Raw genomic sequence first — 18285 nt, forward strand, 5'->3', positions numbered from 1 at the left:
TTTTTTAAAGTAGTTGCTTAGTTTATTATTTTTGATAGTAAATATTTTACATATTTATTTGATCTGAGGGTGAGGTGCCACCAAATATCCTATTAACTACTTATACTATGTTGTGGTTTCTTGGTGATTGTGGGAGAATAAAAACCATGCATATGGGATTAGAGTTGGCAAATATTGAGTAATAATTATTCCTTATGGTTTTCTGTATTTCCAAAATTGTCTATTATGGACACACAATACTTTTAAAGCCATGAAATAATGTTAAAATAATCGTGGAACCAGAACATTTGCCAAACAAAAACAACCTCAATTAGTAAAACTCTATTTATAATTTTTTTATAATCACTGTGATTCTTGAAATACAAGACTGGGAACCACTGCCTTAAATCTTCAAATTCAGGGTGTGTGGGAGGGAAGCAATAAACTCTCAGTAATACAGCACCGTGTTTGGGAGCAGAAGGGAAAAGCATCTTTGGGTTTCTGAAAACTCACCACCTCCTCTGAATATTAAGCATAATGAGCCTCACTTATCTGAGAGGCAGGGGAAAACTAGAAGGGGCTAAGGAGGCCACATTGTGAGATTTCATACTAGCTTATACCCTTAGCAAATTAAGAGGGTTATAATCAGTTGATGATATGTGGTTTTGACCTGAGGCCTCTTCAATAGCCTCTACAAAATAAGTTCTTGTGGAGAAGACCAACATCAGAAAACCACCTAGAAAGAGCTATGAGCTGCTGCTTTTGTGAGAGAAATCATAGTGCTGACAGCAGACTAGACAGGGACAGCTCAAGGATTCAGGAAGACTGGAAGAAGACCTGAAAGGGATTGCCCACCAGCTGACTAGTAACCCATGAAGCCACTAACAGTCCCAAGATACCAGGAACCATTTGTTAAAACAATGGAGCATCCTGGTTAAAGGGCAGGCTTTGAAGTTAGACAGAATTGAGATTTGATGCCGCCTTCACCACTTAATAGCTATGAGGCCTTAAAAATGCCTTGTAACCTCTCTATGCCTCAGTGTCTTGAGGTATGATATGAGTATGATAATATTGAACTCATAGGATTGTCAGCAAGTCAAACATATGTGATTGTAGGATTAAATTTGCTAATGGATATAACCTGCTTGGCACACTGCCTGCTGTGTACTAAGCTCCCAATAAATATTATCAATTATTGTTATATTTATTTGTCAATTAAAAGCCTATTTATTGACCCTTGCTAAGTATCAGGCACAGGCCTAGGTGCTAGGGGATACAATGGTTAGTGAATAGTCATGGACCTTGCCTGACTAGAATTAAGTCTTGTGAGGGAGACAGATCTTAATCAAATAATAATATAAATAGTATAATTATAAACTACCATAAGTGTAATGGAGAAAAAGTAAAGAGAACAATAACTCTGAGATTGCATAATGTGGAGGCTTGATCTAGTTTGATGAGAGACTTGACTTTGAAGAGAGACATGAAGGTGGTGTAGGAGTTAATGAGGCAATGGAAGGAAGGTTTTGGGAGCAGAACATGGCAGGTAGACAGAACATCTTATGCAAAGGTTCTGAAACAGGAGGAAGCAAGATGTATTTATGAAACCGAAAGAAACCAGGGTTGCTAGAGCAGAGATGGAGAAGGAGACAGGCACCAGAATGCTCAGAATCTTTTAGGACATAGTAAGGAGGCCAACACTATTGTTTTAAGAACATCAGGAAACCATTGAATAGAAAATGTATGATTGGGTTTACATTGTTTTAAATATGATTCTGGCTTCCATGGAGAGACAAGATCAAAAGGGCCAAGACTATTTGGGAGACTAAAATGTTTGTATAAAAATAGATGAAAGGGGCCAGCCTGGTGGCATAGTGTTTAAGTTCACACACTCCCACTTTGGCTGCCTCTGGTTCACGGGTTCAGATCCCAGGCATGGACCCACACACTACTCATCAAGCTATACTGTGGTGGCGTCCCACATACAAAACGGAGGAAGATTGGCATAGATGTTAGCTCAGGGACGATCTTCCTCGAGTGAAAAGAGTAAGATTGGCAACAGATGTTAGCTCAGGGCCAATCTTCCTCACACATAGAAAAAATAGATGATAGTTTTTCTAGGTTGGTATCAGTGGAGAGTGAGGCAAATATCAAGGAGGTCTCCTAGTGTTCTAGACTGTATCATTAGATAGATGCTATTTATTGAGGCAGGGAACTGTTATACAGGATGGATTTTGGCCCATAGACTGAGATGCCTATTTGTTGGCCAAGTGGAGTTGTCAATTAGGCAATTGGATATCTTGATTTTACCATATTTTATTAACTCTAAGATGTATATTTTCATATTTTAATGTCTCTGAAATTGAGTTACATCTTATAATTAATGGCATGCCATAAGTTAAATTGCCACTCATTTATGCTTCTTAGTAGTATATAAACTGATGGGGCCATCAACATCTGTAATGTCTTAGGTTAAACAAAATATGCTCCTCAATTTTATTGCTAATAGTAATAACAAGGAAGACCACCATAACACCAATTAGTAGCCCACAAGTGACTGATTAACCAAGAAACTCTGAAAATGGCAGAAACCCCCAGGATGCTGATCAATATCCAATAGGAACCTCTGACCCTTAGAGCACCCAAAATAGAAGTATAAAAGTGACCAAAAAGGGCAATGACTTCAGGATGACTGCACATTTTTCCACCCACTCACCCAGAGCACAGGCAAGATGGGGCAGAAGACAGGAAGCTGCTATCATTATCTAAATAGGGTAGCGGCTGTACCAGGATGTATTAAATAGAGGGCATCAGAATAATGGTAATAATTAACACTTAAATAGTGCTGACCATAGACTAGATGTTCTTCTAAAGACTTCACTTATATTAACTCATTTAGTGCCCATGACAACACTACTGTGGACAGTCTCACTATGATACTGAGCTGGAGTGAGCTTAGTTAACTTGCTTCAGGTCACACAGCTTGTAACTGGCAGGTCCAGGTTCACATCTAAGCAGTGCAGCTCCAGAATGTCTGCTCTCAACCACCACTCAATGAAGATAACTAACCACGTGGTGGCCTGGGAGCTATAGAGAGTTATGGAAATTTTGTGGGGGCTTTTGCCACAGAACCAGACCTAGACACATACATCAAAAATCTTCAGATTTTTACTACATATGTGGCTTGGGGGGGAAGGGATAAGGAAGAGCTCTTATTCTTTTGAGTTCTGAGTTGAGGGCAGTATTACTACATCTAAATTCAATGTGGCAATGTTAACTTAGCAGTGTATTAAAAGGAAGGTGCTCCATAAATAACAAAAATTATCAATTATCAGCAACAAAAATTAAATTCCTGTTTTTATCTTGGGATAAAATATGTAATAAAATAAAAAGAAGAGAACATGTTTTACAAACTGTATGTTTTCTAAAGCTTTATTTGTGATCAACCTTGATGTTATGAAGGAAGATTAAAAAAATCATAGTGCCTTGTTTATGTAAGCTCCAAGGGTCTGTTTGTGTTACCTGATGGCAAATGATGCCATTAACCAGAGCCTGAGCTAGAACGTTCAATATGTGTATGATACTACAGATATCACTATATGACATTGTTCTGGCAAGTTCAACACTCCACCAACTTCATGTGTTTCTACTTAGTCTTCAATCAGGACAAGCCAGTAAGTGAAAGTGTCAGTTCTACATTCACCACCTAGATTTTAGTGTAGGCATTTTGTTTTGCCTACACTGGAAACATCTGCCTTTATGGAAAATAAAGCGCTTTATTAAAACCAATGAGCATAATTCTATCTAATAATGTTACCAAACATCTTTTTTAAGCTAAAGGAATTAGAAGATACAAATGTCGGGAAAGGGAGAAACCTTAAGTGTGGTTTGGTCCTTTCACACACAATAGCTATTATTGCTAGTTTTTCCTACTTCATTTATTTTCTTTATGGTTTCAAAGAAAGAAGCTCTGATCTGTTTTGTTTCCTTATTTTGTGTGTCATGGAAAACTTTGGGACTGTGTTTAATTTGGCTATATGATTTCTCGTGAGGTAATGCTGCCGGCTCACCCTTGTTCACAAGCTGAAAGACCTCTGCTGCCTGAGGGTCTTCCCTGCTCAACATCTTGAAGAAGTCTGACTTGGGCGAAAAAGTAAAGCAGGATTTACTCTTCAGAACTGCTATAATAGTTTTAGCTTCCTTTCTTCTTTTGACAGATGAAAAAGGAGATTTAGAATTGTATATAGGTGATACATATATATAATATCTGTTCACGTAAATGAGCACATGTTAAGATGTCTTTTTTTTATTAGAAGGGAATAATTTTGGACTCTTCCTTTTATTTTTATTTCTTTACTTTTTCAACTAATTTTATGGGGGATTATAGTGGTTTATAACATTGTGTAATTTTGGGTGTACATTATTGTTTATTAATTTCTGAATACACTTCATCGTGCTCACCCCCATTAGTCTAATTTTTATCCGTCATCATACATATGTGCCCCTTTATCCCTTTCACCTACCCCCCAACTCTCTTCCCTTCTGGTAACCACTAATCTGTTCTCTTTATCCATGCATTTGTTATCTTCCACGTATGAGTGAAATCATGCAGTATTTGTCTTTCTCTGTCTGGCTTATTTTGCTTAACATCATACCCTCAAGGTCCATCCATCTTGTTGCAAGGGGGATGATTTTGTCTTTTTTTATGGCTGAGCAGTACTCCATTATATATATATATATATATATATATATATATACCACATCTTCTTTACCCAATCATCAGTCAATAGGAAGTTGGATTGCTTCTGAGTCTTGGCTATTGTGAATAGTGCTGCAATGAATATAGGGGTACACAGGTCACTTTGGATTGTTGATTTCAAGTTGTTTGGATAGGTACCCAGTAGTGGGATAGCTAGGTCATATGGTAGTTCTATTTTTAGTTTTTTGAGGAATCTCCATACTGTTTTCCATTGTGGCTGCACCAGATTGCATTCCCACCAGCAGTGTATGAGGTTCCCTTTTCTCCATACCCTCTCCAACATTTGCTATTTTTAGTCTTAGTGATTATAGCCATTTTAACAGAGGTAAGGTGGTATCTTAGTGTAGTTTTGATTTTCATTTCCCTGATGATTAGTGATGCTGATAATATCTGATGATGAAATATCTGTTCATATCCTCCACCCATTTTTTGATTGGGCTTTTTCTTTTTTTGTTTTTCAGTTGTGTGAGTTCTTTATATATTATGGAGATTAGCCCTTGTCAGATATATGATTTGCCAATATTTTATCCCAACTGATAGGTTGTCTTTTTGTTTTAATCCTAGTTTCTTTTGCCTCGCAGAAGCTCTTTAGGGTGATGAAGTCCCACTTGTTTATTTCCTCTTTTGTTTCCCTTGTCTGAGAAGACATGATATTTGAAAAGATCCCTTTAAGTTCAATGTCAGAGTGTACTGCTTATATTTTCTCCCAGAAGTTTTATGGTTTCAGGACTTATCTTCAAGTCTTTAATCCATTTTGAGTTTATTTTTGTGTATGGCATGAGATAATGGTCTACTTTCATTCTTTTACAAGTGGTTGTCCAGATTTCCCAACACCATTTATTGAAGAGACTATCTTTTTTCCATTGTATGTTCTTGGAACTTTTGTCAAAGATTAGCTGTCTGTAGATGTGTGGTTTTATTTCTGGGCTTTCAGTTCTGTTCCATTGATCTATGTGTCTGTTTTTGTACCAGTGCCATGCTGTTTTGATTACTATGGCTTTGTAGTACATTTTGAAGTCAGGGATTGTGATGCCTCCAGCTTTGTTCTTTTTTCTCAGGATTGCTTTAGCAATTTGGGGTCTTTGGTTGCCCCATATGAATCTTAGTATTCTTTGTTCTATTTCTATGAAGAATGTCATTGGGATTCTGATAGGGATTGCATTGAATCTGTAGATTGCTTTGAGTAGTATGGACATTTTAACTGTGTTTATTCTTCTAACGCATTGCATGGAATCTCTTTCCATCTCTTTATGTCATCATCTATTTCTTTCAATAACGTGTTACAGCTTTCATTGTATAAGTTCTTCACCTCCTTGGTAGAGTTTATTCCTAGGTATTTTATTCTTTTGGATTGTAAACGGAATTGTATTCTTGATTTCTCTTTTGGCTAGTTCATTGTTATTGTACAGGAATGCAACTGATTTTTTAAAATTGGTTTGTACCCTGCAACTTTGCAGTAGTTGTTGATTATTTTTAATAATTTTCTGATGGATTCTTTAGGGTTTTCTATATATAAGATCATGTCATCTGCAAACAGCGAATGTCACATCTTCCTTTCCAATTTGTATTCCTTTGATTTCTTTTTCTTGCCTAATAGCTCTGGCCAAAACCTCCAGTACTATGTTGAATAGGAGTTGGGAGAGTCAGCACTTTCCTTCTATCCTCACTTTGTTAAGAGTTTTTATCATAAATGTATGTTGGATCTTGTCAAATGCTTTCTCTGCATCTGTTGAGATGATCATGTGGTTTTTATTCCTCATTTTGTTAATGTGGTGTATCACATTGATTGATTTGCAGATGTGGAACCATCACTGTGTCCGTAGTATAAATCCCACTTGATCATGGTGTGTGATCCTTTTAATGTATTACTATATTCATTTTGCCAATATTTTCTTGAGAATTTTTGCATCTAAGTTCATCAGCAATATTGGCCTGTAATTTTCCTTCTTTGTGTGGTCCTTATCTGGTTTTGGTATCAGGGTAATGTTGGCCTCATTGAATGTGTTAGGAAGCATTCCATCATCTTTAATTTTTTGGGATAGTTTGAGAAGGATGGGTATTAAATCCTCTTTGAATATTTGGTAGAATTCTCCAGAGAAGTCTCGTGGTCCTGAACTTTTTTTGGAGGGAGAGGTTTTTTATTATTGTTTCAATCTCTGTACTTGTGATTGGTCTCTTCACATTCTCTATTTCTTCATGATTCAGTTTTGGAAGGTCATGAGTCTCCAATTCATCCATTTCTTCTAGGTTATTGAATCTGTGGGCATATAGTTTTTCATAGTATTCTCTTATAATCCTTGGTATTTCTGTAGTATCTGTTGTAATTACTCCTCTTTCATTTCTAAATTTATTTATTTGAGCCTTCTCTCCTTTTTTCTGGTGAGTCTGACTAAGGGTTTGTCAATGTTGTTTATCTTCTCAAAGAACCAGCTCTTAGTTTCATTAATCCTTTCTACTGTTTTTCTAGGCTCTATTTCACTTATTTCTGCTCTGACTTTTATTATTTCCCTCCTTCTGCTCACTTTGGGCTTTATTTGTTCTTCTTTTTCTAGCTCTGTTAGGTGCATTTTAAGATTACTTATTTGAGATTTTTCTTGCTCGTTGAAGTGGGCCTATATTGCTATTAATTTCCCTCTTATGACCACTTTTCCTGCACCCCATAAAAGTTAGTTTGTTGTATTTTCATTTTCTTTTGTCTTCAGGTTTTTTTAAATTTCCTCTTTGATTTCTTCAGTGATCCAATGGTTGTTCAATAGCATGTTGTTTAGTCTCCACATATTTCTTACTTTCTCAGTTTTTTCTTGTGGTTGATTTCTCGCTTCATAGCATTATGGTTGGAAAAGATGGTTGGGATGATTTCATCCTTCTTAAATTTATTGAGGCTTGCCTTGTTTCCCAACACATGGTCTATCTTTGAGAATGATACTTGTATACTTAAGAAGAATGTATATTCTGCTGTTTTTGGATGGAATGTTCTAAATAAATCTAAGTCCATCTAATCAAGTGTTTCATTTAAGTCTTCTATTTCCTTGTTGACTTTTTGTCTGGATGATCTGTCCATTGATGTAAGTGGGGTATTGAGATCCCCTACTATTATTGTGTTACTGTTAATTTCTCCCTTTAGGTCTGTTAATAATTGCTTTATGTACATTGGTGCCCCTGTTTTAGGTGAATATATATTAATAAGTGGTATGTCCTCTTGATGGAATGTCCCTTTTATCATTATATACTGCCCCTCTTTGTCTCTCATTGTCTTTGTCAACTTGAAGCCTCTTTGTCTGATAAAAGTATAGGAACACCTACTTTCTTTTGTTTTCTATTAGCTTGGAATATCGTCTTCCATCCCTTCAGTCTAAGCCTGTGTTTGTCTTTAGAACTGAGATGCGTTTCCTGGAGGCAGCATATTGTTGGGTGTGGTTTTTAACCCATCCAGCTACTCTGTTTATTTTGACTGGAGAATTCAATCCATTTACATTTAAAGTTATTATTGATATATGGAGTCTTAATACTGCCATTTTATGTCTTGTTTGCTGGTTGTTCTATATTTCCATTGTTTCTCTTCCTTTGTATTTCTGACTGCCATTTCATTTCTGAGGGGGATTTCTCAGTTTTATCTCTTTTTGTAAATTGTGGCTCTGCTCTGATGTTTTGTTTATTGATTACTGTGAGGATTGTGTGAAAGATATTGGAGATGAGAGAGTCCATTTTCTCGTTACATCTTATCTCCATTAACCTAAGCTGATTCCTTCCCTTTCCTCTCCCCTTCTAAGTAATTGCTGTTACAAATTGTTCTGTTTTTAATTTTGTGAGTTTGTGACTAAGTTGAGATGTTTATCATTACTTTTGATGCTTCCTTCACCTTTCTCTTTTGTAATTGAGTCTTTGCCTCCCTATTCTTGTAGAGAGCTGCAGGTTTCTTATTATGTCTGTCTATTTGTCTCCTTGCTCAGAGCTTTGTAGACCTATGCCTTTTTATTGCTGTTGAGAAGGTATCTTTAATTATTTCTTATAGGGGAGGTGTAGTGGTGATGAACTCCCTCAGCTTTTATTTATCTGGGAAAGATTTTATTTCTCTATTGTATTTGAAGGAAAATTTCACTAGGTAGAGCATTCCTTGCTGAAAGTTTTTGTCTTTCAGTATTTTGATTATATCATTCCATTCTCTCCTATCCTGTAGGGTTTTTGCCAAAAAATCCACTGAAAACCTGATAGGGTTTCCTTTTTAGGTAATATTTTTTCTTTATCATTGACTTTTGCCATTTTTACTATTATATGCCTTGGAGAAACTCTTTTAGCATTGATGAAATTAGGCATTCTATGACCTTCATTTTTTGTAAATCTGGAACTCATCCCTAGGTTCGGGAAGTTCTCAGCAATTACTTCTTTGAGCAAGTCCTCTGCTCCTTTCTCCTGCTCTTCTCCCTCTTGAATACCTATAATCCTTTTGTTGCTTTTCCTAATTGAGTCACATATTTCTTGAAGAATCCCTTCATTTTTTAAAAATCTTGGTTCTGGCTCCTTGTCCACCTGTAGAATTTCTACAGTTTATCCTCTAGAACACTAATTCTTTCCTCTATAACATCAGTTCTATTTCTTAAGGATTCTAGATTATTTTTTATTTCATTAATTGTGTTTTTCATATCCAGAATTTCTGTTTGATTTTTTTTTGTAGTTTCAGTCTCTTTGGTGAAGATATTCATTTTATTGCTGAGCTCCTTGAATTTTCTTTCCGTGTTTTCTTGTAATCATTGAGTTTCCTTATGACAGCTATTTTGAATTCTCTGTCATTTAAGTTGTAAATTTCTGTGTATTCAGGGTTGGTTTCTGGAGAATTGTTATTTTTCTTCTGGTCTGAATTGTTGTTGCCATTTCTCATGGTGTTTGACTAACTAATCTTTTGTTGGGGCATTTGTGGTATTCTTAGGTCTCAGGTTCCACCTGTTGCCACTAGGGGGAGTCAGGAGCAGAGTTTCTGGCCCCACCCCATCTGCTGGAAGCTGTGGGAGTATTATGGGTGCTTGTCCCAGCCTGGGGTACATTCAGGAGCTTGTGTGGACTGTGCTTGGTGGGTGGGGCTTCCTTGCTGGACTGAGCTAGGGCCACTCCTTGGTGGCAGAAGGGTACAGTGGGCTCCCCCTCCCCACTGGGAGAGCAATCATGAGTGTGGGCTAAGGGTTACCACTGCCTCCTCCTGTGATTGCCCTGGTGCATGTTCCCACTTTCAGAGCATTTGCGCCAGTCTGGAAAGCATTCCTGTGTGTGCACAGGGCTACCAGGGGAGCGCAGGGTATGCTCACCTATCTCTGCCATTTCCTGGGGTGCCAGTCCATCCATCCTCAGATGTATAGCTGCGTGTGTCTCTCAGGCATCCTTTTGTGCTGTGTGAACTTCCTCCATTGATCAGCAAATGTCCATTTAGTTATAGTTCAAAAGGGGGAGAGACAAAGGGAACAGCTCATTCCACCATGTTGCTGATGTCACCTGAACGCTCCCTTTTAAATAGAGATGGAAAAGTCCCTAAGATGTTTATAATTGAAAGATGCAATAACATATTATTTTTTCCTGACTCGCTCATAGTTTTTATTATGGATGGATAAAACTGGAAGAAAACTAATAACACACTCATCTGGTACTTATAGACTTGGTGCTATAAATGTTTTATGTATTTTACGTCCCTTAATCCTAACAATAACCCTACGAGGTCAACATTATCACTTGGAAATAAATTGATTTGTCTAATATTTCACAGCCTGTTAACGGTGGTTCAAGAATTCTAGCCTGGGCCTGCTTGTGTCAAAGTCCAATTAGGAAATAGAAACTACACAGCAATTTGAGCAGGAAAAGTTTAATATAAAGAATTGTTAACTATGATGGGGATTGGAGTAACTATGATTGGCTACTAAAAAGAACTCTAAAGAATTGAGAAAAACAGCTATAGGGAGTGGCCTCTACCCCTAGGTCTAAGGCAGAGCACCTGAGGGAAGACTGCATTTTAAAGAGGATCTCCTACCTGCACCCCCACCCCTCTGTGGTATAGAGCTTCTTGGAGAGGGCATAGCTCTGGCAGAGAAGTTCATTGAGGTACAATGCCAGTGGAACTTACAGGGAAACCACTTTCTAGGGTTCTGGGGAAACTGTCTATAGCGAGCTGTCATACTGTTGAATCCACTGAGAACTCATTCATGGGAAGTACTGCACCACAGACCTTGCTAGGAGGCTCCCACTGTGTGTGTATGTTCTGGGAGACACAGCCCAGAAGGTGCCCTGCACTGCTGGCCATGGTGCCCCAAAGGAGCCAACCCAGAGAAGCAGCCAGAAGCAGGAAAACCCTCTCATCCTCTAGTTTCTTCTGTTGCTTTCTATGGAAGATGCTTAAAATTGTGCCATATGGCAAGGGAGAAATGTAGTCTCACAAGCAGGACAGTGAAGGGTGACTTTGGAGAGGCAATAGATTGATACTTGGCAAACTGCCCGCCAACAAATCTGCTTTCTTAGTCATTATGTCATACTGCCTTATACTTACTATGCCACAAAATATGATATTTAACAAAATAAAGGAAAATAGGAAGAAAGGAAGGAGGGAAAGAATGAAATTAGGAAGGAAAGAAAGAAAATGTAACAGGATTATAAATGGAGACACATCAGTATCTCTCTTTTCTTTGAATTATTTCTAGGTAAAATCACTGAATTAATTACTCAAGAGACTGCCTTACTGAATTTTAGGACACTTGCTTATCAACCAAAAACTGAAATTACAAACTGGAGGCCCAAGGGCCATAACCAAAGATTTTTCACTCTATGATTCAAATTATTTTTTAATTCCAGTTTTCTCATCTACTGGTTAATGAAGGTCATATTTGGTTCACAAGCATTTGTTTGCAAATGAGACCTTCCTTAGATAACCCAAATCCTAATTACATCATTTACAGACTGCAAGATTTAGGCAAGTTATTTAATTTCTCTGGGTCTCAAATTCTTCATGTAAAATGAAAATAATAATAGTATTTCTTATATATATATAAGGTATATATATATAAGATATATATATCTTATAGATGTGTTATGAAAATTAAGTGTATTGTTTTAAAGCACTTGGAACAATTCCTTACATATAGTAAGTGATATATAAATATTTGTATATACATTAGGATGGTTTCTTAAAGACCATAGCCTTAAAATATTCTTTCAGTAGTTCCTGTTTATTGAGCTCTACAGTTACTCAACATTTTTGTAGATTAATGATTTCATTGTTTAATGACAATTTAAAAATATGGTTCTGTTATAGTATGTATAATATGAGTGCTGTCTATTGGTTATCTTACTTTTTTTCTATAGTTGTTAATGATACAGCTTTAAACTTAGAGTGTTTGAAGATTATATTAATAAAGCCCTTACTCCTTAACTTTTGCTAGTAATTATCTGAACAGTAAGATATTTGGTGAAGTATCTTTGGCTAAAGAAAACCCATGTTGTCAGTGTAACCATTAGCATTCAAATTATTAAATAGTTTTCAATTTGCATCCCTTAGAAGAAACGCATTAGACATTTTGTAAGAATATCAAAAATGAAAAAAATTTTAATACTATTTTTAATATTATTTTTACAGAAGACCATGAAAAATATTCTGAAGTCATCAAGAAATTCCAGGCAGTTGAAATGTTATTTACGCTTTATCCTCCTCAAGGTGCCCACGTGCATAGTAATAAACGACTTAAGTCAACTTGGCTGAGACCCATAGTAAATGGGGAAGAAGGATATAAATATATAGGTAAGATGCTGAACTTTATTATTTCCTTTTATAATAAAAAAGAAATGACCCTTGACTTTATATAGCTTATTCTTCACTTAGATGATGTGCGGTGATACATAGGCCCTATAGAATATGCCCTTTAGTTCTTAACTATTATGCTTGCAATTTAAAAAGTGGTTATTTACACTTTGGTGCCTCCACGAGAATAGTGGAAACATGCTGTGTTTATCCATTCACCCAGTGATGGATATTTGGGTTGTTTTCAAAAAAGGGATACTACAAGGAAAGCTGCTATGAACATTCCTGTAAAGACTGTGTATAGACATATGCTTGCATTTCTCTTAACTAAACTGTTTTCCAAAGTGGTTATACCATTTCATATTCCCCGCCAGCAGAGATATGAGAGTTGAATTTGCTCCACAGCTATATAATACTTGGTATAATCTATCTTTCTGATTTTAGCCATTTGAATAGATATGTATTGGTATTCCATTGTGGTTTTAATTTGAATTTCTCTTGTAGATAATGATAAACGTGTCTTTTTATGTATTTTTCATTTGTATATTTTCTTTGGTGAAGTTTCTTTTCTAATCTTTTGGCCATTTATATTGATTTTTTTTAAATTAAGTTTTGAGAGTCCTTTAGATATTCTGGATATAAATCCTTTAACATATATATGCTTTGCAAATATTTTCTCCAAGTCTGTGACTTCTCCTTTCTTTTAATAATATCCTTTGAAGAACAGAAGTTTTAAATTTTGATTAAGTCCAATTTACGACTGCATTGTTTTTATGATTCATGCTTTTACTGTCATGTCCAAGAAATATTGGTCAGACCTCCAGTCACAAGGTTTTCCTTTAGAAATTTTATAGTTGTAAGTTTTATATTTTAGTGTGTAACTATCTTGAGTTGCTTTGTACAAGGATCAGGGTATAGGTTGAAGTTCTTTTTTTTTTTGACATATTGATATCCAAATATTTTAGCACTATTTGTTGAAAAGTATATTCTTCTATGAATTAGCTTTGTATTTTGGCAAAAACAAATAGACGAATAAAATAAACAGATAGCAAATAAGCACATGAAAAGATAATCAACATCATCGTCCTTAGGGAAATACGAATTAAAGCTACAATGAGATACCACTACTCACCTATTAGAATGACTAAAATAAAATTTAAAAATCTGACAATACCAAGTCTGGCAAGGATGTGGAGCAACTGGAAAACACATACATTGCTGGTGGAAATGCAAAATGCTACAACCAATTTCTAAATATTTTGTTACTATCTTGTAAAATTAAATGTACTCTAATCATAAAATGCAGCCACCCTACTCCTAAGTAACTATCTAAGAGAAATGAAAGTGTTTGTTTACAGAAAAACCTATATATGAACGTACATAGCAGCTTTAGTCATAATTGCCAAAAGCTGGAAACAACACAAATATTCTCCAACTGGTGAATGAATAAACAAAATTTGTTATATCTATGCAGTGAAATACTACTCAGCAATAAAAAGGAATGAACTACAGATACACACAATGTGGATGAATTTCAGATGCATCATGTTAAGTGAAAGAAGCCAAACTCAAAAGCTATATATAGATTCCATTTAAATCACACTGGGAAAAGCAAAACTATAAGGACTGAGATCAGTCTTGTGATTGCCAGGGCCTAAGGTCTGGGAGAGGGTTTGACTACAAAGAGGAAGCATGAGGAACTTCTTAGGGTGATGGAACTGTTCTGTATCTTGATCATGGTAGTGGTTTGTATGACTCTAAAAATTAGTCAAAATGAACTGTACACCAAAAAGAGTAATTTTACTATAAATAAAATTTAAAAAGTAAACATAAAATAAAAAGAGAAGAATTTATACAAATGCAGACAAATCCAAATGCAGACAAATCCAAATGCGCCATGATTAGTCATTAGGGAAATGTAAATTAAATCACAGTGGGATACCACTACACACCTTCTATAATGGCTAAAATCAAAAAGGCTGCAGCCAGCCCAGTAGCGCAGCAGTTAAGTGTGCATGTCCTGCTTTGGCGGCCTGGGGTTTGCCGGTTCAAATCCCGAGTGTGGACATGGTACCGCTTGTGCAAGCCATGCTATGGCAGGCGTCCCATATAAAGTAGAGGAAGATGGGCACGGATGTTAACTCAGGGCCAGTCTTCCTCAGCAAAAAGAGGAGGGTTGGCAGATGTTAGCTCAGGGCTAGTCTTCTTCAAAACAAAAAACACAAAAAGGCTGACCACATCAAGTGTTGAACATTAATATTCTGCCAGTGAAAATGTAAAATGTAAAAACACTTTGCAAAATAGTGTGACACTTTTTTAAAATGTTATACGTACACCTACTATACGACTCATCTATACCACTTCTAGATGTTTACAGAAAAGAAAGTATATGTCCATACAAAGACTCGTACATGAATGTTCTTAGATTCCTTTTTTTGTAAAAGACACAAACTAGAAAGAGCTCAGATGCCCATCTACAAGTGAAAGGGTAAACAAATTGTGTTATATCCATGCAGAATACTATTCAGCCGTATAAAAGAACAAACTATTGACAGTATTGATACACGTACCAACATGGCTGAATCTCAAAAGAATTATGATGAGTGAAAGAAGCCAGATAAAAAAAGTACAAGACTGTGATTTGTGTATATAAAAGTCTAGAAAATGCAAACGAAACCAAATGACAGAAGCAGATCTGTGATTATCTGGAATGTGAGTGGGGAGTGGAAATGAGGCACAGTAGATTTTTGTGGAAATGGAATTTTGGGGGTGATGGAAATATTTATCATCTTGATTGTGGTAATAGGTCCATGCACGTACACATATGTCAAAATTCGTCAAATTGTATACTTTAAATATGTGCAGCTTTTCATTCCTATGTCAATAAAGCTATAAAAATAAAGTTGAAAAAGAAATTTAAAGAAGAGAGTGAAATTTGTATTTTGGTAATACTTTTGAAAGATTTCTTAAGTTTAAAAGTAGGATATTAGGACTTCTCTACAGAAAGTCACAGATTTAATGCAGTTTCATTGGGCTATTGCATATAAAGGTATCTTTAAGTGCTCAGTTCTGATAGATAACCTAGAGGAAGAAAGGAAGGGAAAGAAAATTATGAAAAAGAAAGTTGAAGACTTTAGGTTCTATAAAATGCATCAAGATCTTGGTTGTGATTTATTTTCCCTTTGCAATTTTCCACTTGAAAATTACTGGAATGTGACCTATATCATTCTAAAAGATTTGTGTTTATTGTCTAGAACCCATTTGTGAATATTTGATTCCAATAAAATGAATAGAAAGGGAATATGCAAGTGGCATTATGTTGTAAGTTGAAGGCTCCATCTTCCAAAGTTTTATGCTTATCTCTTCCCTTTTTGGTGAGTGACCAGGGCCTTGCATCTTTTTGAATTACAGTTGTTATTAAATTGATTGACAAGAGAGTTTGCAACATTTGCCTTGAAAGAGATTAGTCTATTACAGAAGTGCTTTCTGAAATTCAGTAACTCCTCGACTAGGAACATTTTAGGGAAGATAGCTCTGGGAATTTATTGTGTGTTCCAACCTTAATACTCCACAATGTAGGCACTCCTGTTTATTGATTTCGCTCCCTAGATTTACAGACATATCATCAGCAAGAACTGAGGAGTAGTTAATAGAGTTACTGAATGCTCTGTAAATGGCATGAGTTGCTAACAAATTGTGTGGTATTAGGAACATACATACTCTAAAAATATTCAGTATATCCTTGTTTTTATACCCCATAATCTGTAGCACTGTGGCTTGAATGCCAGTGGAATGCTGCATAAGTCATAATGTCGAATTGTTTAATATGCACAAAGTATTTCTTCTGAATCATAATTTTATAATCTTAGAACATCAATGAGATAAAAAGAAAAATCTTTAGTTTTTTTTCCAAGAACATATGTCTTGTCAAAATTATTTTCAGAAAGGCTGTTTTGGAAGGCTAGTCTTTTAACATGTCTTCAGTTACCTTTCCTTTTGAGTTGTCTGTCCTTGAGCTCCCCTGATCTGCTGACCTGTCACAAATACACTGAACTTGATCCTCTCCTTCATTAAGTTTTTGTGACTTTGGTGGATTTTCAACCTGGAAGCTGTAGATTATACTAAGGAACTCCTGGAATTCTAATGGGAATACATTGAAAGGGGTAGGTTAGCCATTATCTTTCTAAGAAATCGTTTAGGGAATACAAATTAAATTACTCTCTCCAACCGATGGTCCATTCTTAACTGAAATCATATTGTTGTATTAATGGAAGGTTTCTAATTAGTTTAGAGCCCAGGTAATGAGCAAAGACCTCTAGTTATACTACTTCTTTTTCATATATTATTTCCAGCCCTCCATGTCATAAATTTTACTTACCCTTATAACATATGGTTATTTATGTTACGTAATTAATACTGGAACCTCATTTCCTGGCCTAATCACTGTTTTGCTATCCATTATCAAAGTACAAGATATCTTTTTATGTCATTCAGTTTATTCCACTGCCTTCAGGCAAGACCCGATGTACATTAGCCAGATGAGAATCCCATCTTTAAAGACTGACAATTACACTATCGTCCTTGACAGTCAAGTCTGATTTTTAATGATCTTCTCTCTCAGAATTTTCTACTTTGCAACATAAGACTTTCTTTTTTATATACCCCTTATTGCTGTTGCAATTTGTTCACTATCCACAAAATAAAAGCTATGCATAGATTAATAAGAATCTTTCTTTTTTCTAAAATAGGCCGTTTAAAATATTATTCCTCAGAAACCCTCTTTCTAATTCTTAAAGTCTTTTGGCACTTCTTCCTAAACATTTTCCAGATTTTCTCATTTATTTTAAGTGATGGAATTCAGAATAAAATATGATAATCCAATATGTCTGATTTATTGTGAATATAATCCTAGCTACTACATGTTCTGCTTATATCTTCGCACTTTTCTTTTGAGGAAAATTAGCCCTGAGCTAACATTTGCCACCAATCCTCCTCTTTTTGGCTGAGGAAGACTGGCCCTGAGCTAACATCCGTGTCCACTTTCCTTTACTTTATATGTGGGATGCCTGCCACAGCATGGCTTGACAAGCAGTGCGTAGGTCCGCACCGGGGATCTGAACCAGCGAACCCTGGGCCGCCGAAGCAGAATGCGCAAACTTAACTGCTGTGCCACCAGGCTGGCCCATTTGCACTTTTTAAAGACTTTTTAAATGCACATCTCAGCATTTACTTGGATTTCTATCCATCGTTTTTATCTTCTCTTTCTTGCCATATTTTCTTATAACTATGTGCTATGTGTGTAATTTATTTTGCCATCTTAAATTTTCTGTCCTGACTTGTCCTGATTATCCTTAATATTTTTAGAAATATAGACATTTATTACTCTTGTCAAAACTAAGTTGACTGTTGAACTGGTTCTTTGAGGTGTTCTGTAGGATTAATTATTGTAAAATGGAAAACTCAAATAAATCCTGATCTGAAAAGAGCTCCATATATTTTATATCATTTATATCTGCTTAAGTGTAGGGAGTGGTGTATTATAATTTGGATAAGTTTAAATGTATTATGGCTAGTTCAGTTTGCGATTTTCCTGTGAAGTATGTGCTTGCTTGAGGAGAATAATGTAGTCACTAAAAACTATATTTTATATTCAATTGGTCTTGTAAATTTGTTTGGGTATATACTCATTGATCTCCCTTTTTTACCAACTGTGCACTGCCAACAGCCTCCACTTTTATGTTCCTTAATGTCTCTTGGATATTCTTTGTTAAGGGAAAAT

General features: G+C 35.8%; 1 protein-coding gene across 5 annotated transcripts in view; it reads left to right on the forward strand.

Annotated features, from left to right (window-relative positions):
* IQCM (IQ motif containing M) overlaps positions 1 to 18285 on the forward strand; it is a 417332-nt gene that overhangs the window by 330629 nt on the left and 68418 nt on the right. For all 5 annotated transcript variants that reach the window (XM_070611629.1, XM_070611626.1, XM_070611625.1 and 2 more), the window contains one exon: positions 12345 to 12506. In XM_070611629.1, coding sequence (XP_070467730.1) covers positions 12345 to 12506 — 162 coding nt within the window. The remainder of the gene's footprint in view (positions 1 to 12344; positions 12507 to 18285) is intronic.

The sequence above is a fragment of the Equus przewalskii genome, chromosome 2 (genome assembly GCF_037783145.1).
Source record: "Equus przewalskii isolate Varuska chromosome 2, EquPr2, whole genome shotgun sequence".
NCBI lineage: Eukaryota > Metazoa > Chordata > Mammalia > Perissodactyla > Equidae > Equus > Equus przewalskii.